We start from the raw sequence: 27,759 nt of genomic DNA on the forward strand, positions 1-27,759 counted from the left end.
GGCGGAGAAGGCGACGGCAGAGGGGGCGACGGCGGCGGCGGGCTCGGCGGTGGCGGCGACGGTGGCGGCGTCGAGGGCGGCGGCGGCGAGGGCGGCGGCGGGCTCGGCGGCGGCGGCGGCGAGGGCGAGGGACGCGCCTGAGGTGCAGGGAGGGCGTCAATACTCACAGCACTGGTGGTTCGGCCTCTAGGAGGCGGGCGGCACCCGAGCGGCTGGCGTATTTTCCGGCCAGGCCGACGAGGGTGAAGGCGTCGATGAGCATAAAGCCGCCCGTGGGCCGCGCCAGGGCCGCGGCGGGTCCTGGCGACCCCTCGAGGGAGGCCAGGGTGGCCAAGGCAGCAGCCACAGCCTGGGAGGAAAAGTGCGCCGCCGACGCGCACTTCTCGTGCGGGTCATTCTCGGAGTTGTCGGGGACGTGCGAAGCTACCGCCTGCGAACGGCCGGTTGGAAGACGTCATGGCGGGCATGTACGACCCTTAAGAACCCGCGTACGACCAGAAGGTCGGCTGTGAGGCGAGGCTGAAGGCAGCCCAAAAACTGCTGGTTCTCGGGTCCGAGGGCAGCCTCAACTGGAGTAGGGAAATTTGGATCTTGGTCAAACGCCTGCTGGGGGCAGCTTCGCGGAAGTATTCCGGAAGCCAGATGATCCCCCAGCAGGCACACACACACGGAGGTGACAGGGGATGGTGGTGGGTTCAAGCAAAGAAGGGGAGGGAGAGAGCGACGCGGCGAGCGCAGGCGGCGAGCGTGCACGTCGCGTGTGCGGCGTCTTGTTCACTCCCCTTTGAGCTACCTTTGTGCCCCCTTAGGGGCACCCCTCCTGCGCTGCGCGTATGGTCACCCCTCCCTTCCGCCCTGTTGTTTTGGATGCCCCGCTCCGAGAAAGCATGTCTCGCAGCTGCGAGAAAAGACCTTCTCGGGTCCGAGGGCAGCCTCAACTGGAGTAGGGAAATTTGGATCTTGGTCAAACGCCTGCTGGGGGCAGCTTCGCGGAAGTATTCCGGAAGCCAGATGATCCCACTTGTCAACAGCAGGCGCCAGCGCCAATCAAATCTCCCTAGTGATGTTGACAACGGGCAGTCGAGATGGGCAATCTGACCATGAGTCGTTCATCAGGGGATGAACTCCATGTAGTAGTTAATGGATTCCGATCGGCCAACCGTCTCGCGACAGTGCCACCGAAGAACAGTGGGAGGACTTTACCGACCCGACTCGGCTGAGCCGTCGGTGCCCGCCGCCCTCGCACGCCCATAGGACGACGATGACGACAGCAGGAGCTCGGCGCGAGCCGATTTAACTCCTGCCCCATTGTTGTAAGGTGCGTATGGCTCGGAACGTGAAGCGATGCGATGTAGTAGCTCGAATTGGCGTGAACACCGGCTTGCTGCGCGGCGGGTCAACCCCATTATGCGCAGTCATCCGGAATTCACCCAATCGTTGAAGGCAGGGGCCGAGCATGCCGGAGAGGTAGGCGATCACGGTCCACGGCGCGTCCCCCTCGACCTCTAGGGTGGAGAGCGGGGTGCAGGCCAGCGGGGCGAGGCATGGCGCGAGGGCCGCGCGTGCAGCCGCCGCCGGCCTCGCCGCAGACGCCGCGGCGCTGGCTCGGCGAGGCGCCCCGCGCTGCGCATGAGCAGCATCTCCCGCCAGCGCGGCCGCGGCGGCGAGGCCCCCCACCGGGAGGAGATCGGGCTCTTTCACCTCCAGCGCCGCTGGCGACACATCGAGGCGGTCGATCGCCAGCTGTAGTGCAGCCGAAGAGGAGAAGGGGGCTGCGTCGAGGAGCCCGCACGTGAGCAGCTCGTTCAGAAAGCGAGCCCACGCGGTTCCGGTGAGAGCGAGGTCCAGCGGGCAGACCATCGGGGCGGGAGTACCGGCGGGGGGCGCCGCGAGGCGCAGCCGCCGGCCAAAGACGCGCAGCATCGCGTGGTGCGGAAGCTGCACGCGCGCTGCTCCGCTCGGCGCAGCCGCAACCGGCCCCCAGCGGAGGACGGCAGTAGCCACCACCAGCGGGTGGGCAGCGGGGCCCTGGACGGGGGCGTCGGGCCCCGCGTGAACGCAGTGCACATCGATCGGCGGTACTGCCGCGGCCATCGCGCCCGACAGGGGCCGAGCGCGGCTCGCAGAAGCTCTCTTTATTCCCTAGTTCAAGCAAAGAAGGGGAGGGAGAGAACGACGCGGCGAGCGCAGGCGGCGAGCGTGCACGTCGCCTGTGCGGCGTCTTGTTCACTCCCCTTTGAGCTACCTTTGTGCCCCCTTAGGGGCACCCCTCCTGCGCTGCGCGTATGGTCACCCCTCCCTTCCGCCCTGTTGTTTTGGATGCCCCGCTCCGAGAAAGCATGTCTCGCAGCTGCGAGAAAAGACCATTTCTGTTGCTGACAGTTGTGGGCGATCGCGCGCGAACTGACGGCAGGCAAGCCGGCAGGTGGGAGGCGGGGATGTGCCGGGTGGATCCCCAAGCGGGCGAGCCGGGCCCGTGCATAGTTCGGGCGCGGGGGGCGCGGGAGCATGAGAAAGACGCACCGACATGCTGGTGGCTACCGGTCTCTTGATTGCCTGATTTTGACGATTCTCGTTGGACCGTCGCTCGGAGCGAAATCCCAAAAGCTCTCAGCTCAAAGGGGGAATTTATTTGTTTGGGCAGTGTTCGACCGGGCTACGCCATCTCGTCCCTTTTTCGTGGATTTTTGCGGGTCAACTACGAAAGAAAGGATATAAGGAAGGCGTAGTGTGAGCAGCGCTTTTTCTCTATTCGTCCGTGCCGATGTGTGTGCTAGTATGCGCCAGTCCACGCCCTTGTAGTGTCAGCGTGACAGTGTGTGCTGTGAGACACCAAAACGCGAATTCTCACGATACACGAATTCTCACATCTCCGCCGCTTTGACCTTTGTTTGAGGCTCCTTTACCACCATCGGGAGGCGGCGGCGAGAAAATCAGACTCGGTCGAAAGACCCCATCCCGGGCTGGATACGACTTGTCGATCCAACTCCCAGGCTCTGGACAGGACGGCCGCACTGATAACTGCCATTGGCGGTTTGTGACAGGGGCGGCAAGCGACGGGCGGGTGCGCGACCTTTTGAGCGGCCGTGAGCTCGCCGGGACGTCGCCGACCACCGATCACCGATGGCTCGGATGGCTCGGCGTGCCTCTTCCCGCCAGGGCCAGCGCGGGACGGCCTGCAGACAGGGAGGGAGGGGGAGGGTGGCCCGCCACAACGACCCCTGGAATTGCGACTCGCCGCTTTCCTCCCACTGTGAATTAAATAAATAAATGAGCATCATCTCCCGTAGAGATGGCCACTGTGAATTGCGAAGCGAATTCTCTATTCGGTCGGCAAAGCGCGGGTGGGGGGCGAGGCGCCGAGCGATGCAATCTCGCCCCCTGGCTGCATTGCTGCGGCGATCGCACGCGCGCAGTGGCAGCGTGGCTGGGAGGGAGTCGCGCTGGATGTCGACGTCGAGCTTCTACGATTCGCAGTCTGGTCGGCACATCACTCTGGACGAGTGGGTGCGCCTGTACGACCTCACGGCGCCCGCCACCGAGCTTGCTAGCGTTGACAGCGCGGACGACCTTCCTGCTAGTGGCGGCGTTCTGCTCACGCTAGCTGCTCGGGGCACCGAGGTAGAGGGCCGGGCGGAGGCAGTGGTGATCGCGCAGGCGGCCAAGGCCAGAGACATGCCGGTTCGGGCGCTGATCAGCAACGCCTTTGGCTGCGAGGAGCACGGCTCGACGGACCCAAATGTCCTGCAGCTCGTTGCGGCCGAGCTGGCGGACGTAGGTGTCGACGTCATCACCCTCGGCGACCAAGAGGTGCGCGAAGGCACCACAGTCGCCGCCGCCGCTCGACTGCGTAGTCACAGCCCCGCGACGCGAGTCTGTGCGCACCCGCCGCCACCGCTCTCCTGCCGTTCGCAGGGGTTCGGCAACGAGGATGCGCTCGAGGAGGCGGTGGAGGCGATCTGCTGGAACGACGTCGTCGGCGTGCCTCTCAGCCACCGGCTCGGCCTCCGTGCCGCACCCACCGAGGAGGGGATCCTCCTGTGCGGCACTGCGGTGGGCGCGCCACCGCCCCGCGCCGCCGCCGCCCCGCCGCGCTGGCAGGCCCGCCCCGCGCCTCGCCGTAGGCGGGCCCCCAGTTCGCGATCAAGCACATCGACGTGTGCTCGCGTGGCGAGCAGGCGCCGCAGGCGGGCGAGGTGGCGGCGCTGCTCAAGGAGAACGGGATCGAGCACGGCGTGGACGGCGGCAAACTGCCGTGAGGGTTGGCGCGTGTGGCTTTCGAAAGGGCGGGGTAGCTGAGGGCGGGGTAGCTGGGAGAAACAGAAAGAGAATAGTGAAAGAGGGGGAGGCGAGGCGTGTGGTCTCTCTCTATGTGTGTATTCCCCCTAATCTCCCCTAAAAAGTTAATAATAAATAAAACGAGCAGCCCGCCGTAGCCGGCATCATCGCACCAACGCCCAACGCCCACCCCTCCAGAGAGGACCGCACCTTTCCGAGTGAACCACGTACACTTCAGGAGTGGCCGCGGCGCTCGGTCGGGTCGTAAACGGGAGTAGAATAAAGGAGGGAAGACATGCATGGCTCAGCGCATCCCTTGTGCGCCCGACCCCGAACTGTTCAGTTGAACTGAACCGGCGACAAACGCAGCCTAATATTCTAGCGTGTCCCGCCCAATACCACCGATCGAGCAGTCCCGTGACTGTGGCCGCCTAGCTCCCATAGCTCTGGGCATGCGCGAAACCCACGATTGCGCGCGACGCGCATTCAATCTCCTAGCCACGCACGGTCAGCAGCAGCGGGCGTGAGTCGGAGAATCTGCAAAACCCTTGCCCTCCTTCCTCCAGCATGTGCCGTGATGGGCTCCAGCGCTGGTTCATCTGCCGCTCAAAAATCTCACGCAAGCGAACGGTGTCAATCCTCAGCCGCGAGGATTGGGACCTTGAAATCCACGATCACAAGCAAACGCGCAGAGCATTGAGCAACACACCTCGGGTTGAACCTCTCAAGGTGCATGCTGTCACCGGCAGTCTGCATGTGGATCGTAGACGATGACTATGGCTGGAATAAGCTCAAGTTCGTCACGAGAAGAGCTCCAATGCCAGCCAGCTGGCTATCCCACACGCTCGGCCGTCGGCGGATCAGCCCACTTTCTTCGTGTCAAAAGAGCGGCGACATGAAAGCTCCGAGCACACGCATGGTGCGCATGAGGCAAGCAGGTCAGGGCCTCTCGCCGGCTCCAATTGGCACCAAGTGGCACCAAGTTCCAAGTTCCAGCACACCAAGTGGGGCCGACGCAGGCGGAAAGATCACAAGCGCCCGTCGACTCTCTGAAAAAAATTCTACGGTCTAGCGCTATTCAAGGTAGACATATTGACCACGTCGTTGCTGATAGTTTGAGGTGAGCAATGGCATGCACATGCGCGCGTGTGGGCTGGAGGAAGGCACGGCGCGCGTGGCTGGCGTTCACTGTGCGAGTCAAAGCGCACCGGCCACGGTGGCCATTGCCGAGCCACAAGTGGCGTTGATCAGGAACTCTCATGTAGAGAGCTCTGCTCTGCTACAAGAAAGCAGGCTCACCCTACACAGAGAAATTCTGAGGCAGAGGAGCAGGAGTTTTGCAAAATGTGTGAGACGTACAAACGCTGCTGTGCATCAGGCGTTGAGAGCTACATCCACGCGCACCGGTGTCTTATTTTAGTCCATGGGGTGTACTGCACAGATGGGTGGGTGGGCGGTTGGGCCCGTTCACGAGGGCTATGGCTGCCTCACGGCTGTGCCTGTGGCGCTGCCTCGCTGTCGCTGTCGCTGTCGCTGTCGCTGTCGCTGTCGCTGTCGCTGTCGCTGTCACTCGCGGGGCCCCGCGCTGACATTGTCACCGCCTGTCGTTGGCATTCACTGGCTTCACTGTCACTGTCACTATGGCTGTCACTGTTCCTGGTGCCTTTCACTCCTCCTTGGCAGCTGGCTGTCACCAGCTGTCACCAGCTGTCACCAGCTGTCACCAGCTGTCACCAGCTGTCGTTGCTGCCGTCGTTGCTGCTGTCGTTTCGCAGCCGCTGTCATGACATATTGACCACGTCATGACGGTTAACAGCCGTTTTAACCGTCATGACGTGAACTTTCCATAGTCTCTAAGCTCAAAAAAAGAAAGTGGGATTTCAAAATCGTCGGGAATTCGGATACAACTTCTTCTCGGTAGCTGCGATCGAGTAGTAGTTGCCCTCGCTGTCGCTCAGCAGCGCGTCGCGGACCAAGCGCTTGATGAGCGCGTGACGCGACGAAGGCGTGTTGGATATCAGCTGTCGCGTTATTACTTCGGCGATCCGACGCGTGTTCTCCTTACCAGTCCGCCAGGTCTGGATGGCGTCGAGGAGCTCCGCACAGCACAACACGCCCTTCAAGAAGAAGTGAAGGCTGCGCTCGGTCGGCACGCGCCAGGCCGGAGGTAGTAACAGGCCGCGCTTGATGCGAAGCTCGCGCTGCTTGCGGCTGAAAGTACCAGCCGGGGCGCGAGGCACGCGCGCCTCGAGCGGCGGCGCCATACAAATCGTGGCCGGAGCGGCCCCAAGGGGGACGCTAGCAGCACGCCCGCACACCTGAGACAGCCTCGATGTGCTCTAGCAAAAGAATTTGAGCGCGTTTGTTCGGTCTGGGTCTCGATCCGTAAGACTTTTTTTTATCTTCAGTCTATGTCAGGTGTGTGTTCTTTTTGCTTGGGGCGGCACTCATGCCGGGTAGGTAGGGTAGGTCTGCGCCCTCCCGTCGGGTTTTCCCCCTCTCTTCAAGCTGCTGGAATTTCAAAAAAGAATTTTTTCGCGGAAATCACGATGTCAACCCTCCCCAAATGGGTGATCTGATGCTTGTAGGGCTTGAGAGTGGCCTGCCATGTGCATGTCACAAGAAGGACTGTGGTTGCAGGAGAGTACCACCAACAATCATAGTTGGTATTGTACCCCACCTTCACCCATCGAGTGATTTCTTTTTTAGTTTCCCATAAGTAAGGTAGGTAGGTAGGTAGGTAGGTAGGTAGGGGCAGGGCAGGGGCACTTGGAGCACTTGAGGCCGGCCAGGTTTTTGCAGAATTTCAGCACGAGTGCCGAATTTCAGCATGAGTGCCGCCCCGAGCAAAAAGAATTTTACAACAAAACTCCCTCGCACAACACTGGGCACGGGCGCACTGGCACAGCAAAAAGTATTTTTCAACAAAACTCCCACAACAGTCAACACTGCTCACTGGGCACGGGACTGGCGCGCACTGGTTGAGCAAAAAGGACACATGCCTTGTGCTTACGTTTTTGAGCTTAGCCTTCGATGTTATGAAACAAACGCAAGGGGGACATGGCATATCGCTCTCGGGCCCACAGACATCCCGCACACCCGCCGCCCCTGCGCGCGCCCCCCGGCCGGGAGAAAGGGGAGTGACAGTTTGGGATGGCAACAGTCGAGTACCTCGCACTCCATGTGCGAGAACGCAGAGAGAAAATGAAAGCCGTCCGGCGCCCAAGTCCGGCTCACGCGCCCCGAGCTGACCCTCTACCGCACTGGTCACTTCCGCCCCCTCGCTCCCAACCCATCCACCTCGCCGACCGCAGAACCGCGCGATCTCGGGCGATCTCGGGCCGCGCCGCGCGATCTCGGGCGATCTCGCGCTATCTCGGGCGATCTCGGGGCCGCGCCGCGCTATCTCGGGCGATCTCGGAGCGTCGCTCGCGCGGCGGCACACACACCTGCTCAAAAAAGGAAGCCGGTTGGAGCCACGGGGCTCACGTGCTCGCTCGGTTCTCGCCGCCTCACTCTGCGCCACGAGGGCCGGTGAGGCGGCGCCCCGCGCGGCGCGTTCATCGCCCTCCAGCCGACCCCCGCGCCAACCGCTCATCTGCCTCATCGGGTATTCGGGTTCCTCTCGGGCTCACGCAGGTTTGAAGTCAAGCCGATGTCGTCGGTCCTCTCTCAGGCGGACGTCGACCGGCTGCGGCGCTACGCGACGCGCCGGCCCGCGCAGTCGCGTGAGGCCGCTGAGGCCGAGGTCCAGGCCGAGACGGAGAGGATCTGGCGCGAGCGCGAGGCCGCCGAGCTGCGTCGAGACCCGACCTTTGCGCAGATCCCGCGCTTCCACCTCAAGCGCTCTCACGCCCCGCGCACGAGCGCCCACCGGGGCGGCGGCGGCGGTGGCGCGCGCGCGAGTGCCGCCAGCTCTGCCGACGACCAGCGGCGCGCGCTCGAGGAGGGCGTCGGCAAGCTCGCTCGCCGGCGGCTGCGCGAGCACATGCTGTCGCTCATGCTTGAGCCGGCGGAGCTGGACGAGTGCTGGCGGCTGCTGCGCGCGCACGCGTCGCCGCCCGCGTCGCCGCTCGACGAGCGCATCGACTACGCCGGCTTCTGCCGCGTTGCGGACGCCATGCCCGCGCGGCTCGGCCGGCACTTTTTCGGCGCCGAGCACTTTTTGCGCTTCCCGAATGACCCGTGGGGGCGGGTGTCGATCGTGCACTACTTTTGCTGGCTGCGCAGCAAGACCGCGATCCTGCGCACGCGGATCGAGTTCTCGATCTACGACCACTCCACCGATGGCACGCTTGGCGAGCGGGAGCGGGAGCCGCGGCGAGTGCGCAGATTTCTTGTTGCGGCTGATGCAGCTCCTTGTTGACAGGCGAGCGAGAGCTGGAGCAGTGGGTGTCGGACCTGCTGCCGCAGCTGCCGGCGCTGCGCGAGCTACGCGAGGAGTTCTTCCCCTTCTACAAGGCGACGAGAGACAGCCGAGAGACAGCCGAGAGACAGCCGAGAGACAGCCGAGAGACAGCCGAGAGACAGCCGAGAGACAGCCGAGAGACAGCCGAGCTGCGCGAGGAGCTCTCCTCACCTGTGTGCAAGGTGACTGCCGTGCGAAAGTTCTTCTTCTTCCTCGACCCGCGCCGGCGCGGCCGCATGTCGCCACCACCCCCAATGCTCTCCTCTGCGAGATCACCCGAGATTGCCCGAGACTAGGCGAGGCCGCATCTCGCTGCAAAAGATGCTGTCCTCGCCGATCATGCACGAACTGCTCGAGCTGCGCAGAGGCGAGGCTTGCCGAGATGGGCCGAGATGGGTCGGCCGAGGGGGAGGGTGGCCGAGGGTGGCCGAGGGTGGCCGAGGGTGGCCGGGGTTGCTTCTCACGAGTCTGGTGGCTGTGCAGGCGACTTGGGCCAGGAGGAGCTGCGCCAGAACTGGTTCTCGCTCGAGTACGAGACGCTGCACTGCAGGGCTGCATCGGCCAGAGGACGTGTCGAGGTGATGCCGATGCCGTGTGTTTCGTAGGTACGCAGAGATGCTCTACTCGGACTACCTCGAGCTCGACGCGGACCAGAACGGCATGCTCTCTGTCGGCGAGCTCATGCGCTTCCGCGGCGGCGCGCCGCCAGGAGGAGGGCTGACAGCGCCATTCGTGCAGCGGGTCTTCCAGGATTGCCACCACGCACCACAGACCGCACTTGCACCTCGGAGTCACTCGGAGTCACCTCGGAGTCACCTCGGAGTCCTCGTGGGTGATCTCGACCTGATCTCGACCTGATCTCGACCTGATCTCGACCTGCAGGAGTGCCACACGTACCGCACCAAGAGCGACGACGGCGACACCAGAGCAAGCTCGACCGCAAGCCGTGGGCGGCGCCTCTTCACAGCGCCGGCCGTGAACAGGCGTCGCGCAGAGCGAGCTCGACTACAAGTCGTACCTCGACTTTGTGCTCGCGCACTCGTACAAGGGCACGCCCGAGGCGCTCACCTACTTCTTCAAGCTGCTCGACCTGCGCCGTGCAGGCCGGCCGCTCGGGCTGGACGCCGCCTGCACTCCTTCCGCGCTGCATGGCGTGAGACTGTGTGTGTACTAGGCCGGCTGCTCGGGCTGGACCTCGCCTACTTCTTCCGCGCGGTCCTCGAGAAGTTTGACGAGCTGGGTGAGGAGCCGAACTGCCTGGTGGCGGACGTGCAGGCGTCGACCCGGACCACGACCATCACCCATGACCCTGACCATGACCCTCACCCCCCCTCACCCCCACCCCCACCCCCACCCCCACCCCCACCCTCACCCTCACCTGCCTTTGACCTTCAGGACGAGATCTTCGACATGGTGAAGCCGGCAGACCCGCGCTACATCACCCTGCAGGACCTCATCAACTGCAGGCCGCACCCGATGCGTTTCTCCTCCGCTCCGCAAATCTCGCCCTCAGGCGCCCCTCCCCCCTCGCAGGGTCGGGGATACCATCGTCGGCATGCTCACCGACGCGCACGCCTTTTACCAGCACGACCGGCGCGAGGAGCTCATGCCACACGACGGGGAGGGGGCGGGGGAGGGGATGGCGGGGGAGGGCGAGGCGGAGAGCAGCGGCGATACCAGTGCTGGCCAGCCGCAGCGGGAGGCGGGGGGGCCTGCGCCGGCGGCGGTAGCATTCGGTTGATGCGCGCATTGCGTCGCGAGTCGCGTGGCGTGCCAAGTGCATATATTTTGCTTCTCTCGCTCCCCGCACTCTGGAGTCAGAGACCCACGGCTCACGGGACTCACTCGGCAGTCACTCGGGAGCTCGGCGGCTCTCTCGCTCTCAAGAGTCAAGTCGTGTCAAGAGAGAAGAGACATCAGACAAAGTCAAACAAAGACCACAGCGTCTCACGGCCGGGCCGGGGGCCGCGCGGGACGGGGAGGGGGGAGGGAGGGGGGTGGATCCGTAAATCCGTAATTCCGTAAACAAAAGCCAGCAGCGAGTCCCCCCGCACCGCACCCAGCTACCAGGCAGACAGAGACACAGCACTCGCGCGACATGCTAAGAAGCCGGGGGCTGGCCTCTCTCTTGGGCCAGGTACCAATTTTGTCGAATTTATTTCAAAATCTGCAGGCGCGGAGCGCCTGCGAAAATTTTGAAGAAATTTGCAGTCGGGCCTGATTTTCATCAAGATCTTTCAAATTTGCGGTGTGGAGGTGGGGGGTGGGTTAGGTTAGGGTTATTAGGGTTAGAGGGTTAGGGTTAGGGTTAGGGTTGTCAGGGTTGTCTGGTTGTGTCTGTATATGCCAGCGTTGCAGGGTTCTGCGCTGGTATCTGGCCCCACAGCGCCGACGACTAAGACTCAGCCCCACACGCTGACCTAGGGTTAGGGTTAGGGTTAGGGTTAGGGTTAGGGTTAGGGTTAGGGTTAGTCTTCTTGTGTTTGTATGCCAGCGTTGCAGAGTTCTGCGCTGGGATCTGGCCCCAGCGCCGACGAGTAAGACTCAGCACCGCACGCTGACCCCACCAAATGCCGCCTCAGGGCGCCAGGCCGCCAGCCACTTCTTACACGCGGCCGGCGCCCTCTCGCGGCAAAAGGGTCGAGCGAGCGGGCAGAGTCGCGATGTCTGCGCACCCGCGTGCCGATGGGCGGCACACGCAACCGAGAGAGGCCCTGTCACGCCGCCAGTAGCGTTCTCCGCACTCCCCACGCCACCAATTGCCGCCTCAGGGCGCCAGCCACCTCCTTACACGATTACACGCGGCCGGCGCCCTCTCGCGGCAAAAGGGTCGAGCGAGCGGGCAGAGTCGCGCGATGTCTGCGCACCCGCGTGCCGATGGGCGGCACACGCAACCGAGAGAGGCCCTGTCACGCCGCCAGTAGCGTTCCGCACTCCCCACGCCACCAATTGCCGCCTCAGGGCGCCAGCCACCTCTTATACACGCGGCCGGCGCCCTCTCGCGGCAAAAGGGTCGAGCGAGCGGGCAGAGTCGCGCGTTGTCTGCGCACCCGCGTGCCGATGGGCGGCACACGCAACCGAGAGAGGCCCCGTCACGCCGCCAGTAGCGTTCTCCGCACTCCCCACGCCACCAATTGCCGCCTCAGGGCGCCAGCCACCTCTTACACGCGGCCGGCGCCCTCTCGCGGCAAAAGGGTCGAGCGAGCGGGCAGAGTCGCGATGTCCCTGCGCACATGGGTGTTCGCCGCCTATATGCTCTATCCTGTGCCAAGACGGACACATTTTGACAATCAAAATCTACCTCAAAATTTGCGGCCGCCCCTCGAAATTTGCTGATCAAATTTGCGGTGGCCCGGATCGAAACCAAACACCTCTCCGACGCGCTCGACTATAGTCTGTACTTTGGCCAACCTCTCTCTCCCGTCCCCAATGCGCCGCTCGCGCTTCGCGCAACCGGCTGTCAGTCTGCACGCGCAGCAGCTCTCCGGGGTCATGCTCCATGGCCCAGGGCTATCGGCTGCTACACTGCTGTGTGCTGTGTGGCTGCTGTGTGCTCACCTCTAGAATTGTAAGAATCACAAAACTTTGACAACGGATCACGGTCACACGCGCCATTCCCGCGAACTCCCTCAATCGCTCTCCCCTGCATACCCGCCAAGCAAGCGGCTTTGTCGCCACTTTTCGTCTGGTGCCTCTCGCGCCTCTCGTGGAGCTGCACACAGCCCTGCGAGCTGCACAGCCCGGGCGCACTTCTGCAGCGCTCACGGAAGGGCAAACAGCCCGTACGCCTCCTCCTCGCTGTCGTCCCCCTCGCTCTCCCCAAAGGCCAGTCCGCCCACGCCGATCGCCCCCAGCCCGCCAACCGCCCCCAGCCCGCCCCCGCCCGCCGCCCCGCCCCCGACGCGCAAGCGGGAGATGAGGGCAGAGAGCGTCGTCGCAAGGCGCTGCCTGCCCCGGCAGGTGTCCCGGACGGAGCCCAGCGCGCGCAGCTCGTGCTCGCGCCGCCGCGCCTAATCTCGGGCGATCTCGATCTCGAGCGATCTCGACGTCCTCTCGGCGTGCTCTCGGGGCCTCACGCGCCGCGTGCTGGTCACAAAAGGTTTGCAGGTGCGCAGTCAGCTCGGGCGGAGGCATCCTCTCGCCCTGCAGCGGCGAGCGCCTCGCCATGCAGGAGAGCATCGCCCCGCCCGCGAGCCGCCTGCGGTGAGGCGAGGGTGAAAGGTCGGGCAGCCTCCTCGCCACACACACAAGGCGGCGGGGCAGGGGCCAGGCTGCGACCAGCTGGGCTGCGACTCCCGACTCCACGTCTAAAGAAAGGAGCTGGGCATGAAAAGTGCAAGGCCCGGAACACGCGGGAGACTCACTCTCGACAGATGAGAATGAGACCCCTTCCCCGCCAGTCGCCACAGGAAGGAGCTCGCTCATCTCGCCTCCATCTCGGCTCATCTCGGCTGCATCTCGCCTCGTCTGCCCGACCGCAGGAAGGAGCTCGGCCGCCAACTCGGGAAAGTCGAGGGGCGGCTCCGGAGTCGAGAGGCTCTGCAGCACCAGCACGGTGCCTGCGAGAGGGCCTCGAGGGTGATTGCTACACCGATGCATTCGCGAATACGGCGCGCGGCGCAACCGGCACGCGGCCTTCGGAGAGAGGCCGCGTCAGCACGCTGTATCTCGGCTGTATCTCGGCGATCTCTCGGCGATCTCTCGGCGGCCTTCGGAGTGAGGCCTCATCAGCACGCCCACCCGCCCGTTGTGTGACCAGGTGCCTGCAGGAGCCGGTCCGAGAAGGCTTCACGGACGCCCGCCCGCCTCCTCCCCTCCCCCCCCCCCGTGTGGCGGGGCCAGGCGCCGTCAATGTCGGTGTAGAGCAGGCGATCCTCCACCACGTCGCTGCTACCGGCCGAGGGAAGCGGCCTGCACTGTCATCCACCGTCGATGAGTTCATCATCAATGAATGAGGTGAGCGCGCCGAGGGAAGCGGGCCTGCACTGGCACACCCACCCTCGCGACTCGGACGCGCGGGAGAACTGGAAGGCGCCGTCCGCATAGTAGGTGTGCTCCTGTGATGCATCATCGACGAGATCACCAGTCACTCATGAGTCGCGCCGCCCGCGTAGTAGGCTGTGCTCCTCTCCCCACGGCGTGAGGAAGGTGCCGTCCATCCACTCTGGCTGCCTCCGGAGCAGCCGCAGCCTCGGGCAGCGCCGCATCGCCTCGAGGACGACGACGTAGCCCACGCACTCGCAAAAGGTCAGGTGCAGCTCCTAGACAGGCCGGGACACGTCGGGGACAGATCGTGGTCGCCGCTCGCAAACGGCGAGGTGCTCCTCGATCGCGGGGCAGCCGGCCACAACGAGTCTGACGCCGTTGTTCGTGACTCGCGCCGCGCCCGTGAGGTCGAGCAGCGACAGCTGCGGCAGCCCCGCCACCGCGGAGAGGTGCGCGTCGCCGATCGGCACCCGGCGCAGCCGCAGCTCGCGCAGGCTGCTCAGTTGCCGGAGCGAGGGGCAGAGGAGGAGCGGCAGCTTACCCAAGGATAGCTCGGTGGCGGAGAGGCAGCGCTCCCGCTGGTCGCCGACTGCGGAACGCAGGGCGGCGCACGAGCAAGCGCAGTGCGCCCAGTCGGAGTGCGTGCAGTGCGCGAGCAGGAGGGCGAGCAGGTCCGGCGACAGGTCGAGCAGTTCCATGAATGTGCTGGCCCCCCGGGGGCGGAGACGAGTTCGGCTGACCGGCCGGCTGCGGCTGTGCTGTTCTCGACTGTTAAATGGCCGCGTCCGCCCGGCGTCAGCTCAAAGAAGAAAAAGATCGCCGCCGCCTGCTTTCTTTCGACTTTTCCGTTCCGTCGAATAAAATTGGAGAAAATAAAGAAATTAACCCGCGGGTCTTCCCAGAACTATCCCTGGGGTCTCGCTCTCTCGCGCGCCCAAGTATATGCGGCCCACGTCTCGCCGCCTCTGCGACTTCCACGACCCCACGCGCCCTCCGCTGACGGCGGGCGAGCGGCTGGGAAACTTTGTCCACCGCGTCGCGGCGGGCGGGCTCATCGCGCTCTCCCTCGCCGGCCTCGGCTACATTGGGCTCGCGTGCGTCGAGGTCTTTGGCAAGCACAGGCGGAGAAAGCTCGAGGCGTCGGCGGCGGCGCAGCCGCGATGATCGCTCTTCGGAACGGTCGAGAGCAAGATCGTCGCAGATAAACGTGTTCTGGAGTTTGCCAACATGTCGGTGCTGTGGGGTGTGATGGCGGGGTGCGAGGCGAGCTGGGATTCGCCGTATGCCCCTGGGATCATTGACGTGCATGAAGGGTCGCACTTCGGTTGTGTGCTGTGCGCCTGTGCGCTTTGTGCGGGGTTGGTGCATGTCGGAGGCGCGCAGTCTGCGGACAGCACGCGGGCTGGGACGGCCTCTAAGTGCGTTGTGGGTGGATGCGCAGACAATTTGCCTCCGAGCGAGTGTCGAAAGAGTGAGGTTTTGAAACGGGAGGACACAGAACTCTATGACGGCCCCGTCGCACCAAAGAGGGGTGGCGGCACGATGTAGGTTCGCGTCTGCTGCGCGGCCCCCGCCGCTCCGGCGGCACCCGCGCCGCCTCCTGTTCGCGGCAGCTTTGCCCTCGTGACGCGTCCCTCGTAGTGCGTGACTCCCTCGAACGCCTCGAGCAGCACGCAATTGAGGGCCGACGCGGGCCACTTCCACAAAAATGTCCACCCGGCGCACGCCTCGTCTGCGTTGCAGAGGCCGCAGCACGCCTGAGGAGAGCCAGCCATTGATTGGTCTCGTGCTCTCGCGAGCGGCGCCAGCGCTGCAGAGGCCGCAGCGCGCGCCTCTGCGTCCGCCGCGCGGAGGCGCCCGAGGACGGAAGGCGAGAGGGGCGTGGTGTGGAGCGAGTCCTTGTCTCCCTCGCCGCAGCCGTGCGAGTCGAGCTCGAACCGCTCCTAAGGTCAGGTCAGGGCAGGGCAGGTAGACGTCTCCACACACGCAAGGCCCAGTGCGCGCGGGTGAGGTGTGTGTGTGTGCGCGTGCGTGCGTGCGTGCGTGCGTGCGTGCGTGCGTGCGTGCATGCGTGCGCGTGTGTGTGTGTGTGTGTGTGTGTGTGTGTGTGTGTGTGTGTTTGTGTGTGTGTGTGTGCTTGCGTGTGCGTGCGTGCGTGCGTGCGTGCGTGCGTGCGTGCGTGCGTGTGTGTGTGTGTGTGTGTGTGTGTGTGTGTATGTGTGTGTGTGTGTGTTTGTGTGTGTGTGTGTGTGTGTGTGTGTGTGTGTGTGTGCGTGCGTGTGCGTGCGTGTGTGTGTGTGTGTGTGTTTGTGTGTGTGTGTGTTTGTGTATGTGCCCGCTCCTCGTTGGGCGTGCATCGCTCGAGCGGTGCGTGGCTGTCGGCGGAGCGGTTGAGCGCCCGGATGGTACAGCGGAGCGCCTGCGGGAAGGCTGTGCAAGAAGGGTCCGAGACGGCCCCCCCGTCTGCGCAGAGGACGGGGCGGGCGACAGCAGCGCCTCGGCGAGCCACGCGGTGCGGTGGTCGGGGTGGTACACGGCGCGGTGCGGCGTCCCTGCGGGGGGAAGGCTCCGAGGAGGTGCCGAGAAGGCTCCTCGGTGCGAAGTGGGGGGGTCCGCACGGCGCTGGTGCGGCGCTCCTCCGACGAGATGGCGGAGGAGGGCGCCGAAGGGCGAGTTGAGCGGGCAGCCCGGCTTGAGGAGGGTGTAGCGGCGCGGGTAGCGGCGGAAGACGACGGTGGTGAGCGCGTTCTGCTCGAACGGCCACTTGAAGGACCAGGTCGGGTTGCCGACCGGCCAGATCCATTCCTTCACTCGTAATTATCAATGATGACTTCTCAATGAGTAATTAACGGCTGCCGCCCGGCCAGATCCACTCCTCGATCGCTCGCAGGATGCCCGCGCCGGCGATCGGGGCCCCCGCGAGCAGGAGCACGCCAGAGTTTGCGAGGCCTACGAGAGGAGGAAGCCCCGGGTCAAGAAGAGGACGACTGGTGGCGGGAGGACGGCCGGGCTTGCGCGTGCCGGCCCTTGTATCGCGGCGCAGCTTCTGCGGTGGGAACTCCTGAGAGGAGAAGGGCAGGATGACAAGAGTGGGGCGACAGCATCGTCATACGCAGCTCCTGCGGCGGGGACGCCTCCGCCGCAGCGATCCACCGCTCGCCGCGAAGCAGGCCGGTCGCCTCGGGCAGAGGGAGGAAGCCGTAGATCAGGGTGCAACGGCAAGCGACGGGAGTGCGATAGCCAGAGCCGGTGCCTCGGCTGCCACACCTGTGCTATACTCCACTGAACTCCGCCGCTCACCGCCCTGTGCTGTCTGTACCACGCTACGATCACTCGCCTCGAGCAGAGGCGGCAGCGGCTGCCACACCTCGGTGACAAAGACGTCCGAGTCGATGTACGCCAGGTGGGCGTGCCGGCGGAGCAGGTAGCGGATCGCGGCGAGCTTAGCCCACGGCGGACCGCGGGGAGGGAAGGGGCCGAGGCGGTGGTCGGCGGGCAGCCCTACTCGCAACCCTTCTCTGGTGTGTGCGCTGCCACCTGCCCAGTCTCGGCCCAGTCTCGGCCCAGTCTCGGCCCAGTCTCGGCCCCCGTCTCGGCCCCGTCTCGCCTGGGCAGACGGGGTCGCGGTTGGTGTACTGCTGCATCCCCTCCCTCCACGCCCACTTCGGCTCGGATCGCTGGCTCGGCTCGAGGGCGTCGTTCCAGTCCGCCTGTGGACGTGTCGGCCGTGTCGTGGGCCGTGTCGTGGGCCGTGTCGTGGGCCGTGTCGTGGACGTGTCGTGGGACGTGTCGTGGACGTGTCGTGGGCCGTGTCGTGGACGTGTCGTGGGCCGTGTCGTGGACGTGTCGTGGGACGTGTCGCGGCTCGAGGGCGGCGTCCCCGGCCCGCCTCGGTCACGCCGATGTGCAGGTGCGGGCACGGGTTCTCGAGGTAGAAGCGGTAGCCGTGCAGCTGCGCGTAGATGTGGTTCGTGACGAGCGCGAGCTGGAAAGTGCCCATCTTCTCCGTCCGCGACTGCAGCACCTCCTCGGGCGTCCCCTTGCCCTCGACACCTGGAAGGAAGGTTCCGAGAAGGCTCGTGGAAGGCTCCGGCACCTCCTCGGGCGTCCCCTTTGCCCTCGACACCGGCGTTGCCGTTCGGGGCCGGCCCGCCGCCGTGTGCAGCGGTGGGACGCCACCTCTCGGACAGCACGCTGCGCGGGAGGCCCCACTCTTCCGGAGAGCGAAGCGTCGTCCCGCCAACCTCGTACGCAAACGGTGGCCGCGAGTCAACCATCAGGATCGCCACGTCCAGCGCCGCCGCCGCCTCGCCGCCGCCGCCATTACTGCCGCCGCCACTGCCGCCGCCGCTGCTACCGCTGCCGCCGCCGCCGCTGCTGTTGCCGGCGCTGCTGGCTCCCGCCTCGGCCGGCCGCGGCGGGCGGTACCAGCACTCTTGCTCCTTCATGAGCCAGCGTGTGCCAAGCACGCCATCCAGCTTGTTCTTGATGATCTTGTCGATGTCGGCGCCGTGCAGAGACCGTGCCTGGAATAGAGAGAGCGCCCGCAGGCCCTGCGCCGTCTCGAGGTCCGGCTTGCCGCGAACGTTGGCGGGCGGGCTGCGCAGGAAGTCGGGCGTGAGCGCCGGCGTGTAGCGGTCGGCTGGCCTGCTGAGGTACCAGTCGCCCTGCGCGAGGTCGATCGCGCGTGGCATGCCGCGTGTTGTGAGAGCGGTTGCACACACACACACGTGTGTCGCCCCGGCCACACAGGACCGCAGCCGCTGTCTGCTATAGCCGCAGCCACTCCCAGCTGCTCGGTGTGAACAGAGTTCGTACCGAGCAGCAAGACCGAGGCCCTCGGTGTTCACAGCGGAGTGGCTGGGGCTATACCAGACAGCCGCAGCCGCGCTTAAAGAATTTACGCTGCGCGGGTTTCCGTTTGTGCCGCATCCTGTGCCCCCCTGCTCGTTCTCAGGACAAGAATGTCCATGCACACCCGACGCATCCCACGCGCCTGTGAATAACGTCTGGGAACGCTCCAGAAGATTTTTATCTACCCTATGAACCGCCAATGGCGATTCGAACCCAGGTCCTCAGATTCGAACCCAGGTCCGCCGACCATAGGTCGAGCGGCTGACATCGAAGTGAGCCGCCGATCATATGTCGAGCGGCGGTCTTCGGTTCGAGCGGCCAATCCTGGGTTGGCGGCTGTGGGGAGTGAAAAATCGTGTGTCGGAGTGATGCCACAAGCGGACTGGCGTCGTGGCGGTGTAAAAACATTTTTGTGTGCGTATTTTATTAAACTTCTTTTCTGGGCTAACGAACCCCTGCCACATTGTGAAGTGGGCAGAAAGAAGGTGTGAACAGACAGGCGGATCGAGTGTGAAGAGACGCCATGTCATCGGACCCCAAACCCGTCGGCGGCCAGTGGCACAAGGCCGCGCGCGGGGAGTTGTCCCCCCCCAAGGGCGCGAGCGAGGAAACGCTCGTGCCTCAGCTGTTCACGGCATCAGTGCCGGACCCGCGTACCGTGCAGATTGGTAGCGGCGGGCCTGACAGCAACAAGCGCGCACAGCCCGGCGCGCAGCACTGCTTCTTCGATGAGGAGCAATTTGCACCCCGGGATTGGACCATTCTCGGGGACGGGCCGGAGAGGCGCAATACTCTCACCATCCCGCTCGGCTCGAGCACCATTCGCGAACGCCTGGACCACTTCTGCCCGATCGTCAAGGAGGATGCGACGGCGGCGGTCGCCGCGATTGAGTCGACGTGGACGGCCTTCCGATTTTACTGCCCATGCGAGTGCGCACCCGAGAGAGACATCTCGAAGGTCAAGATCCGACCAGTGCGCGACCCACGATCCGTACCGGTGTCACAGCCGGTCATGCCAATGCTATCCACTGCGCCTACAACGCTACCCTATGCAGCCGACCTGTGGCATCGACGCTACGGGCATATGCCCGCGTCGACTATGATGATGTTGCCACATGTCACGACGGGGTGTGAATTTAAGCTTACCCCGCAACAAGCTAAGCGCCATCGGGACTCATGCAGTATATGCATACAATCCCGAATGCGAAGGGCGCCCGAGACAAAGAAGGCGCCCCGTTTTGAGAAGTCGCGCGCCCCCGGCGAGCTTGTCCACTCGGACCTACTCGGACCGCTCCCCACGAGTCTAGATGGGGGGTATCGGTACCTCGCTGTTTTTGTCGACGACTTCTCGCGCTACATCATGGTATATCCGATGCGAGAAAAGGGTGAACTCGAAGTCCAGTACGCCCGATTCGAGCAAGACATGTCGGAATACTTCATCAGCCAGCGTCGCCAACTACACACTGATAATGGTGGGGAGTTCATGAGCAAGTCGCTGGCCGAATACCTCACCACGAACGAGATTAAACACACCACCAGCTCTCCATACTCGCCGAACCAAAACGCCATCGCCGAACAGGCGATGTGGCGGCTCTGTTCGGTGGCGAGGGCGATGCTGCTTGAATGCGGACTCCCTACCTGCCACTGGGCAATGGCGCTCACGCAAGCAGCGCTACGACTCAACATCACGCCTCGACGCACGATCCGAGCCGGATCCAAAATTAAAGGCGCGAGCCCCGACCCAAGCGATGTGGCCTGGACCACCCCTTATGAACGTCTAAAAGGGCGCAAGCCAAACGTGCGCTTCCTGCGTGTGTTTGGATGCCGGGCCTGGGTACTCAACGAGCCTATCCAAGGACGTGCCAAGCTCGAGTCAATCGCGACAGAGGGATGGTGCATCGGGCCAGCGCGATACTCGCGTGGAATGGTCATTTACATCCCCGACAGCGAATCGCCCAACGACTTAACAAAAGGCAAGTACAAGATCACCCGGAACATCCGGGTAGACGAGTCGTTCACGCCTAAGGGACGCGTCGACAGCGGGCCATCACTAGCGCCTCCGATCGTCGCGGGGAGTGAACGCCCCCAGGCAAAGGACGTGATACTCTTCCGAGTCCCTGCCAAAGCAAAGCCTGGTGACGTGCTCGATGTCACCTCGCCCAAGACGGGAAGAAGCGTGCAAATACGTGTCGCCGAGAGGATGTACCCAGAAACATACTGGACGGCGTACGACACGACCATCCCGAACGCCGACGACGCTGTCTTTGGCACAGCGCAATCAATAATCGACGCGAGCGCTGATGGAGCCGACGCTGGGAGCACCACTGCACCCTCGCGGGGCCTTCCCACAGAGGGGGTGCTAGTCGGCGGCAAAAGCAAGCAGCTCAAGAAGATATCCAAGCGCGCTCGCGACAACGCCATCAAGGGTGGCCCCGTCAACAGCCCGTCGTCTGACCCGACACTTCCACCAACCTGGGTGACAGCTGTTCCAGGGGGTGGCGCCCCCGGGGACGATGTCACCTGGGCAACTCCGGTCCCACCGCCCAGGGTGACCGCTGTGCCCGGAGGGCCCAAAGGTACTGACGTGACTTGGGCGAGCGTCGCTGGGCGCCATGACAGCCAGCAGCCTACAGCCCAAGCCTCGGCTGAGGGGGTGGACGGCGCGCAGCTCGTGACTGCGAACATGACGCATACAATGCGCATGCACAGGACAGACTTCGAGGAGCTCAGCGAGGCTCTCGAAGACGGTGACGAGGAAGCGATCGAGCAGTTCATCACCAAGCAGAAGATGTTACGAGGCGATGACCCCGACATCACATACACGGTCGGCATCCCCCCAAGCTGCAAGTCTGCCCTAACGGGCCCTGACAAAGAGAAATGGATACCGTCATACACTGAGGAGCTAACGGCACTCCAACAAAATAAGACGTTCTCCGTAGAGGACATCCCCGCCGGCGTCCATGTCATCGACCCAACAGTTGTGCGAGATGTCAAACGTGATGAGAACGGCCGCCCAGACCGCTGGAAGACGCGCGTCTGCGCTCGAGGCTTCATGCAGCGGCTGGGCGAACATTACTTCAACACGTTCAGCAACACGGTTCGATATGAGACGCTGCGACTACTTATGGCGATAGCCGCAGGCAACGACCTCGCCCTTACGAGTCTTGACATCAAGACGGCTTACCTCAACGGCTACATCGAAGGGGGCGTCCAGATTTACATGCGCTTTCCTGCCGGATGGCACTTTGAGGGTGACGGATTCGACTACACCTTCAAATACACTGGTGATCACACGCGCAAGAGGGGGCGTCCCGAGCGTGGACTACGACTGGTCAAGGCCATCTACGGTCTGAAGCAGAGCGGAGCACTCTGGGAAGAGACGCTCCGATCGTTCCTACTCTCCATCAACGCCGTCCAGTGCGTCGTTGACCCATGCCTGTGGCGGTACTCCAAAGGCGGCAACACCCTGCTCTTCGTCGTGTACGTTGACGACATCGTGATCGCCTGCTCCAACCAAGACTTTCGCGATGCGTTTGTGAGCATGCTCCAAGAGCGATTCACATTGCGCGACAATGGCCCACTCACCTGGGTGTTCGGTTCTGCCGTCGAGCAGGACCTAGAGCAAGGCACCGTTAGCTTTCACCAAAAGCTCTTCATTCAAGATACCGTCAAGGAGTTCCTGGGCGACGACCCCCGCCCTAGTAAGCGCGCCGTACCGTGCAACGACGACATCACCAATCTCACCCACCTCGAAGAGGGAGAAATGATGCACCCACGATACGCCGAAATTGTTGGCAAGATAGGGTGGTTGGCCAACATCTCCCGACCAGACATTGGCTACGCCTACTCGACGCTCTCAAAGTTCCTAAAGGGGGGCGGGGAGCGCCATTTCAACATTGCCCTTGGCGTCCTCGCTTACCTGGACAAGACAAGGGACAAGACGATCACCTATCGCCGCGAGGCAGATGGCAACCTCGCCGATCACATCGTAGAGCATGCCGACTTAGCCAGCTTCGACTACGACAGGTTCGTGCCGATCATCTTCTCGGACACCTCTCATGGCGGGGAAAAGCCTCAGGCGGGATACGTGATTTTTGTGTGCAATGGGCCTGTCTCTGCACACGCTGGGCGCCTTAAGTCCACGCCCACCTCATCGTCCGAAGGCGAGTACGCCATTGCGACCAAGGCCACACAAGCGGCCATCGCGGTCTCGGACACCATCAAGTTCATGGCCGAGGACCTACCCGACTACAAGGGCAACAAGTCGGACCTCGGATGCACAATGCCGCTCTTCTGCGACAATAGGGCGGCCGTGCTCCTTAGCGAGGGCAACACCTCCTCGAAGCGTATGCGACACGTTGCAACGCAGATCGCCTTCCTACGCGAGCAGGTGAAAGACGCGAAGCGTGTCAAGCTCATCCACATCCGAACGCAAGGGCAGATAGCTGACCTCTTCACGAAGCCGCTGGCCGCGGCTGTCTTTCACCCTCTCCGCGCCTTTGTTGTGGCGTGACACCACAGAAGGCTACGACGCCCACCCACTACAGAGGTGGTGAGCAGACGGAGGTTGCGTCACCGTGCCGTAAGAGCGTGACGACCCCATGCAGGTTAGGGACGAGCTGTGTGGGTCCAGCGACTAGGATGCGATGCGCATCGGCTAGTCACTGAGGGGGTGATCTGCTCGTTCTCAGGACAAGAATGTCCATGCACACCCGACGCATCCCACGCGCCTGTGAATAACGTCTGGGAACGCTCCAGAAGATTTTTATCTACCCTATGAACCGCCAACGGCGATTCGAACCCAGGTCCTCAGATTCGAACCCAGGTCCGCCGACCATAGGTCGAGCGGCTGACATCGAAGTGAGCCGCCGATCATATGTCGGGCGGCGGTCTTCGGTTCGAGCGGCCAATCCTGGGTTGGCGGCTGTGGGGAGTGAAAAATCGTGTGTCGGAGTGATGCCACAAGCGGACTGGCGTCGTGGCGGTGTAAAAACATTTTTGTGTGCGTATTTTATTAAACTTCTTTTCTGGGCTAACGAACCCCTGCCACATTGTGAAGTGGGCAGAAAGAAGGTGTGAACAGACAGGCGGATCGAGTGTGAAGAGACGCCATGTCATCGGACCCCAAACCCGTCGGCGGCCAGTGGCACAAGGCCGCGCGCGGGGAGTTGTCCCCCCCCAAGGGCGCGAGCGAGGAAACGCTCGTGCCTCAGCTGTTCACGGCATCAGTGCCGGACCCGCGTACCGTGCAGCCCCCGAGGCGAAGAAGCAAGAACAGGGATGAAAACAATCACCGTAAACTTCCATGTGGTAAAATGAATTAACTTCCTAAACTTCCAAAACGAGTTTTCCCCGCTGCCGGGATCTCGCACGACCGTCCATTTCTCTGCATGTGTATGATTCACGCAAAAAAAGAAAAGGGACGCGTGCCAACAACCCGACTCGCACCCACGGGGGGCACCAAGATCTCAATGATGCGCGATGGCTCCATCCGTGCAGTCCGTGGACGCCAACGTGGACGACGGCGTGGGTGAACTTGGACAAGTTTGCCGCAGTTTGTGCGTTTCACAGTTCCCACGCGCAGCTGGGACTCACCTTTGACCCGACGACGAACCGGACCAAGTCTCCGGAGCATGTGCAGGTGAGGGTTGCCGAGGGTTGGGCTGGCTTGACGGTTTTCGGATATGAGGTGTACGGCAACCTAACCCAACGGCTGGAATCCGAAGGGTTTGTCAGAGACGTCGATATCCTCCCGATGGGCCATGACTGGCGGTTGAGCGTTGCCGACTGGGAGCAAGAAGCCTTCCCTCGCTTCTTCAGGACAATCTCAGACGCGGTGTCGAAGAATGGTCAGCCGGTTGTGCTGACTGGCCTATCGATGGCGGCTCCGTTCACGCACGCGTTCCTGAGATGGGCAAACGCAAAGCGCGGGGGCAAGAGTTGGGTGCAAAAGAACGTGCACGCCTTCGTGCCGGTCGGAGGCCCCTTCAATGGCGCAGTTAATGCGCTATCAGCACTCGTCGGCGGAATGGCCTTTGCCTACACGCCCCCGGGCCAGCCAGGCGCTGCCAAGTTCACGTGCGACCCACCTATGGCCGAGCAGGTGAGCGAGGAACACTTTGTGATAAAAGCCGTGGACGGGTTTGGGGCTGTACTGAAGGAGCTCCTCATGGATTGGCTCCTCACGGATTTCACGCGGCTGGCCCGAGAGTTTCCATCCTCGTACTGGATGTCGCCGGGCGTGGACGACTCCATACCCGACAGAAGCTACGTCACGCTCCAAGGGCCATGGGCGCAGCCAGAAGAGATCAAGGCTTCCGGCCTGCCATCTCTGTTCAGGAGGCTGCTCATGCACGACGAGGCGGAGCACATGAAATATGCCTTGTCTGTCGGGACGATCGAAGATCCTGGTGTCCCGACGCACTGCATTTACAGTCATAACGTGCGCACCTTTTCCCACCTCACTTTCCCCGGGGCCTTCGCAGAGATCGGAGCTTCGGTCGAAATCGGAGATGGCGACGGGACGGTCCATTCTGACAGCTTGTCCGTGTGCGAGCGTTGGAAGAGCACGGTCAAGGTCTACAAACTGCCAGGTGTGCCTCACGAAGGCATGATGACCGTCGGGCAAGTCCATGATGTCATTGTGGGGGTAGCCAAGGATGACGCAGCGCTCGACGCGTGGACGTCACCAGCTTTTGTGGACTTGGATGTGCCGCGAGACGGAATGACCAATGCGACTATCCTGGATGATTGGCAGGCCAGGCTGCTCGTGGCGAAAGAGGACGCCTAGCAGTCTCACCCCGGATAACCCAAGACCAATCCGCCGCCCCGCCGGTGCCGCCGCGGTCGATGCCGGCGCTCCTCCGAGATCTCGCCTTCGTCGCCGTGACATCCGCATGCTGCGGACACCGCCGCCCGTACTCTCTTCTCCTTCCTACCCTTTGGCCGGGGGCGTGCATTCGCTCTCCACTAGTTGGCCGCGGAGGTGGCCGCGCGTGCTCTCTTCTCTCTCCTACCCTTTGGCCGGGGGCATGCATTCGCTCTCCACTAGTTGGCCGCGGAGGTGGCCGCGCGTGCTCTCTTCTCTCTCCTACCCTTTGGCCGGGGGCGTGCATTCGCTCTCCACTAGTTGGCCGCGGCGGTGGCCGCGCGTACTCTCGCGTTCTCGGCTCCCACGCTCTGGTCGCGCCGTGGACTCTCGGCCTGTCTGGCCTGGTCTCTCTCCGGGCACTGGGCTCTGCGTGGTCTGCGGGGCGGCAAGACATGGCTAGATATCATGTGGCGGGCAGCCTACGGTAGGCCCCACGTGATCGGAGGTAGAAAAAAACTGGTCATGTTCCACAAAATCAAAAACAAACACGATCGGGAGTAACCGGAAACCGCTGGACTCCACGGGAGCCCCACCGCCCCATTATAAGTGCCGCAACCACCCCTGCTCTGCGCGCCGTCGCCGACTCTCGCGGAAGAGCCCTGCGCGCGCGAGCCTGCAAGAAACGTGCTCGGGACAGAGCTCAGTTGCTGCTGCGCTGACGTCCACGGCAGCGGCATCGGCACCGGCTTCTACCGGGACGGCTAAGCGCGGTACGGGTGCCAAAAAAATGGCATAGCAACCGCCGACTTTGATTGAGGAGGAGTGCCCCTTGGGTGCCTTAGAGGCCCGCGCTCTTCTCGGCAGAGGCGTTCAGCGGCTCGATCTCCAGAATGTTCTCCCTCCTCTCGCTCGCCCCGTTCAGCCACGGACACCCATTCGGCGAACCGTGCAACCTCACGGACTTCCCCTACATCCACCTCTCGTGGGATCCATTCGCCGGCGACGTGGGCCTGTACAAGGCAGCGCCCAAAGCCGAGCTGCCAACCTTCTCCACCGCCAGACTTCGCCACCTCGTCGCCTCAGGTCGCGGGCTCCACGTCGACCGACGCAAAAAACATCTCCAAGGAGTGCCACGGCGTCTCGCCCGAGGTTCACCTGAACTACGGACAGAAATACTACTTCGTGCAGAGCGACGAGTCGAACTGGTGGGCTTCTCGCAGAGCTCTGTCGCCCTCGGGGCACGCAAGCGGCTCAAGCGTCCACCCCCGCCCGCCTCTCCTCTTCGCAGGTACCACCCTGTCGGGTTCGCATACGAGGTGGGAGGGGCGCACAACACCTGCGCGTGCCCCGCTGACGCACCGGACTGCCCCAACATTGCCGTCGAGGGAGAGTGCCCCGAGCTCGGCGGCGAGGGGGTGGACGGGACGATGTCCACCATCCAGTACATCACCAAGACCGTCGCGGAAACGAAAGACGAGAGTGGCTTCGGCCTCGACGCATACGAGCCCTTCTTCTTCTACCCTTTCGGCGACTGGTATGAGGGCTGCGGCGGCGCCGACGCACCCTGCCACGTCGAGTTTGAGGTGACTCAGAGAGCCCACTCCCGAGAGCTCAATACGATAAGGCATGTATGATCGGTGTTCGTGTCGTGTCGTGTCGTGTAGGTCTCGGACCCCTCGCAGTTCCCGGAGGGGAAGCTCCGCAAATACGTCTACTACTTCTGCCACATCCACCCGGGCATGTCGGCAAAGATCGTGCTCGAGAATCTGCCGAACCCGGACGGGGCCATCGTCCCGTACTGCGCGGATGGCTCAATCCCCGGCTGCCCCGAGCCGACGGCCCCCGACCCGTCCGACTTCGACGAGAAGTGCGGCACGTGGAACACAGGCGAGCACGCGAGGGAGATCGCGCCTCTCCCCAGGGGAGGCGGCCTGGATCCGTCCTCGACCCGTCCTTTAGGTCCCTACGCCCCGGGGGCACCGCAGTACCCGCACTGCAAGGGCAAGAAGTTCCTCTGCAGCAACGAGCCGAACAGCGAGGCGCCGGAGAACGACTTCAACGAGTGCCTCGAGGCGATCGACTGCCAGATGCACCAGGAGATGGCCGTCTCTGCGGAGGGCGCGACGATGGCGGCCACCTTCCTCCGCCAGATGATCCCGCACCACGCCAACGCCGTCGCGATGGCCAAGACCCTGCTCAAGATGGACCCCGGAACCGTCGACACGGAGGCGACATCCCCATCGCCCCCCTGGAACCCCCCCCCCCCCCCCTGAACCGTGTCTCCCCCCCCACCCCAAACAGTTTTGACGGCGTAAAACACCCTCAAGGGTCCTGCCTGAATGGACATTCATCACCGTGCCAAACTTCTCCAATCTCCCACCTTTGAAAGGGCCTGCTTCCGAGAAGCCTCTCCCCCCCCCCT

At 63.5% G+C, this 27,759-nt stretch overlaps 5 protein-coding genes across 5 annotated transcripts in view; 3 read left to right on the plus strand and 2 right to left on the minus strand.

The window, feature by feature from the left end:
- The window catches only part of EMIHUDRAFT_224793 (hypothetical protein), a gene marked incomplete at both ends in the record, with an annotated part of 2,381 nt that extends 521 nt beyond the window's left edge, over positions 1 to 1,860 (minus strand). Inside the window, 2 exons of the mRNA XM_005790743.1 lie at positions 205 to 430; positions 1,378 to 1,860. Of these exons, the coding sequence (XP_005790800.1) occupies positions 205 to 430; positions 1,378 to 1,860 (709 nt within the window). The remainder of the gene's footprint in view (positions 1 to 204; positions 431 to 1,377) is intronic.
- Positions 1,861 to 3,366: 1,506 nt separating this feature from the next.
- On the plus strand, positions 3,367 to 4,419 carry EMIHUDRAFT_466896 (Hypothetical protein; the record flags this gene model as incomplete). The annotated part of the gene is made up of 3 exons (XM_005790744.1): positions 3,367 to 3,810; positions 3,916 to 4,053; positions 4,125 to 4,419. The coding sequence occupies 3 exons, from the start codon at positions 3,367 to 3,369 to the stop codon at positions 4,257 to 4,259; spliced, it is 717 nt and encodes a 238-aa protein (XP_005790801.1). The 3' UTR covers positions 4,260 to 4,419.
- A 3,514-nt stretch (positions 4,420 to 7,933) lies between these two features.
- Positions 7,934 to 9,993, plus strand: EMIHUDRAFT_224799 (hypothetical protein; the record flags this gene model as incomplete). The annotated part of the gene is made up of 9 exons (XM_005790745.1): positions 7,934 to 8,026; positions 8,210 to 8,602; positions 8,869 to 8,924; positions 9,129 to 9,215; positions 9,292 to 9,427; positions 9,569 to 9,632; positions 9,670 to 9,783; positions 9,861 to 9,926; positions 9,962 to 9,993. 9 exons carry the CDS (start codon positions 7,934 to 7,936, stop codon positions 9,991 to 9,993), a joined length of 1,041 nt encoding a protein of 346 aa, XP_005790802.1.
- Positions 9,994 to 12,447: 2,454 nt separating this feature from the next.
- On the minus strand, positions 12,448 to 14,370 carry EMIHUDRAFT_109470 (hypothetical protein; the record flags this gene model as incomplete). The annotated part of the gene is made up of 3 exons (XM_005790746.1): positions 12,448 to 12,696; positions 13,681 to 13,743; positions 13,966 to 14,370. The coding sequence occupies 3 exons, from the start codon at positions 14,368 to 14,370 to the stop codon at positions 12,448 to 12,450; spliced, it is 717 nt and encodes a 238-aa protein (XP_005790803.1).
- A 10,520-nt stretch (positions 14,371 to 24,890) lies between these two features.
- Positions 24,891 to 25,866, plus strand: EMIHUDRAFT_361827 (hypothetical protein). Its single transcript, XM_005790747.1, has 2 exons — positions 24,891 to 25,521; positions 25,678 to 25,866. The coding sequence occupies exon 1, from the start codon at positions 24,897 to 24,899 to the stop codon at positions 25,314 to 25,316; it is 420 nt and encodes a 139-aa protein (XP_005790804.1). The 5' UTR covers positions 24,891 to 24,896; the 3' UTR covers positions 25,317 to 25,521; positions 25,678 to 25,866.
- Positions 25,867 to 27,759: the final 1,893 nt, after the last annotated feature.

This window comes from Emiliania huxleyi (genome assembly GCF_000372725.1).
Source record: "Emiliania huxleyi CCMP1516 chromosome Unknown EMIHUscaffold_119, whole genome shotgun sequence".
In the NCBI taxonomy this organism is placed as follows: domain Eukaryota; phylum Haptophyta; order Isochrysidales; family Noelaerhabdaceae; genus Emiliania; species Emiliania huxleyi.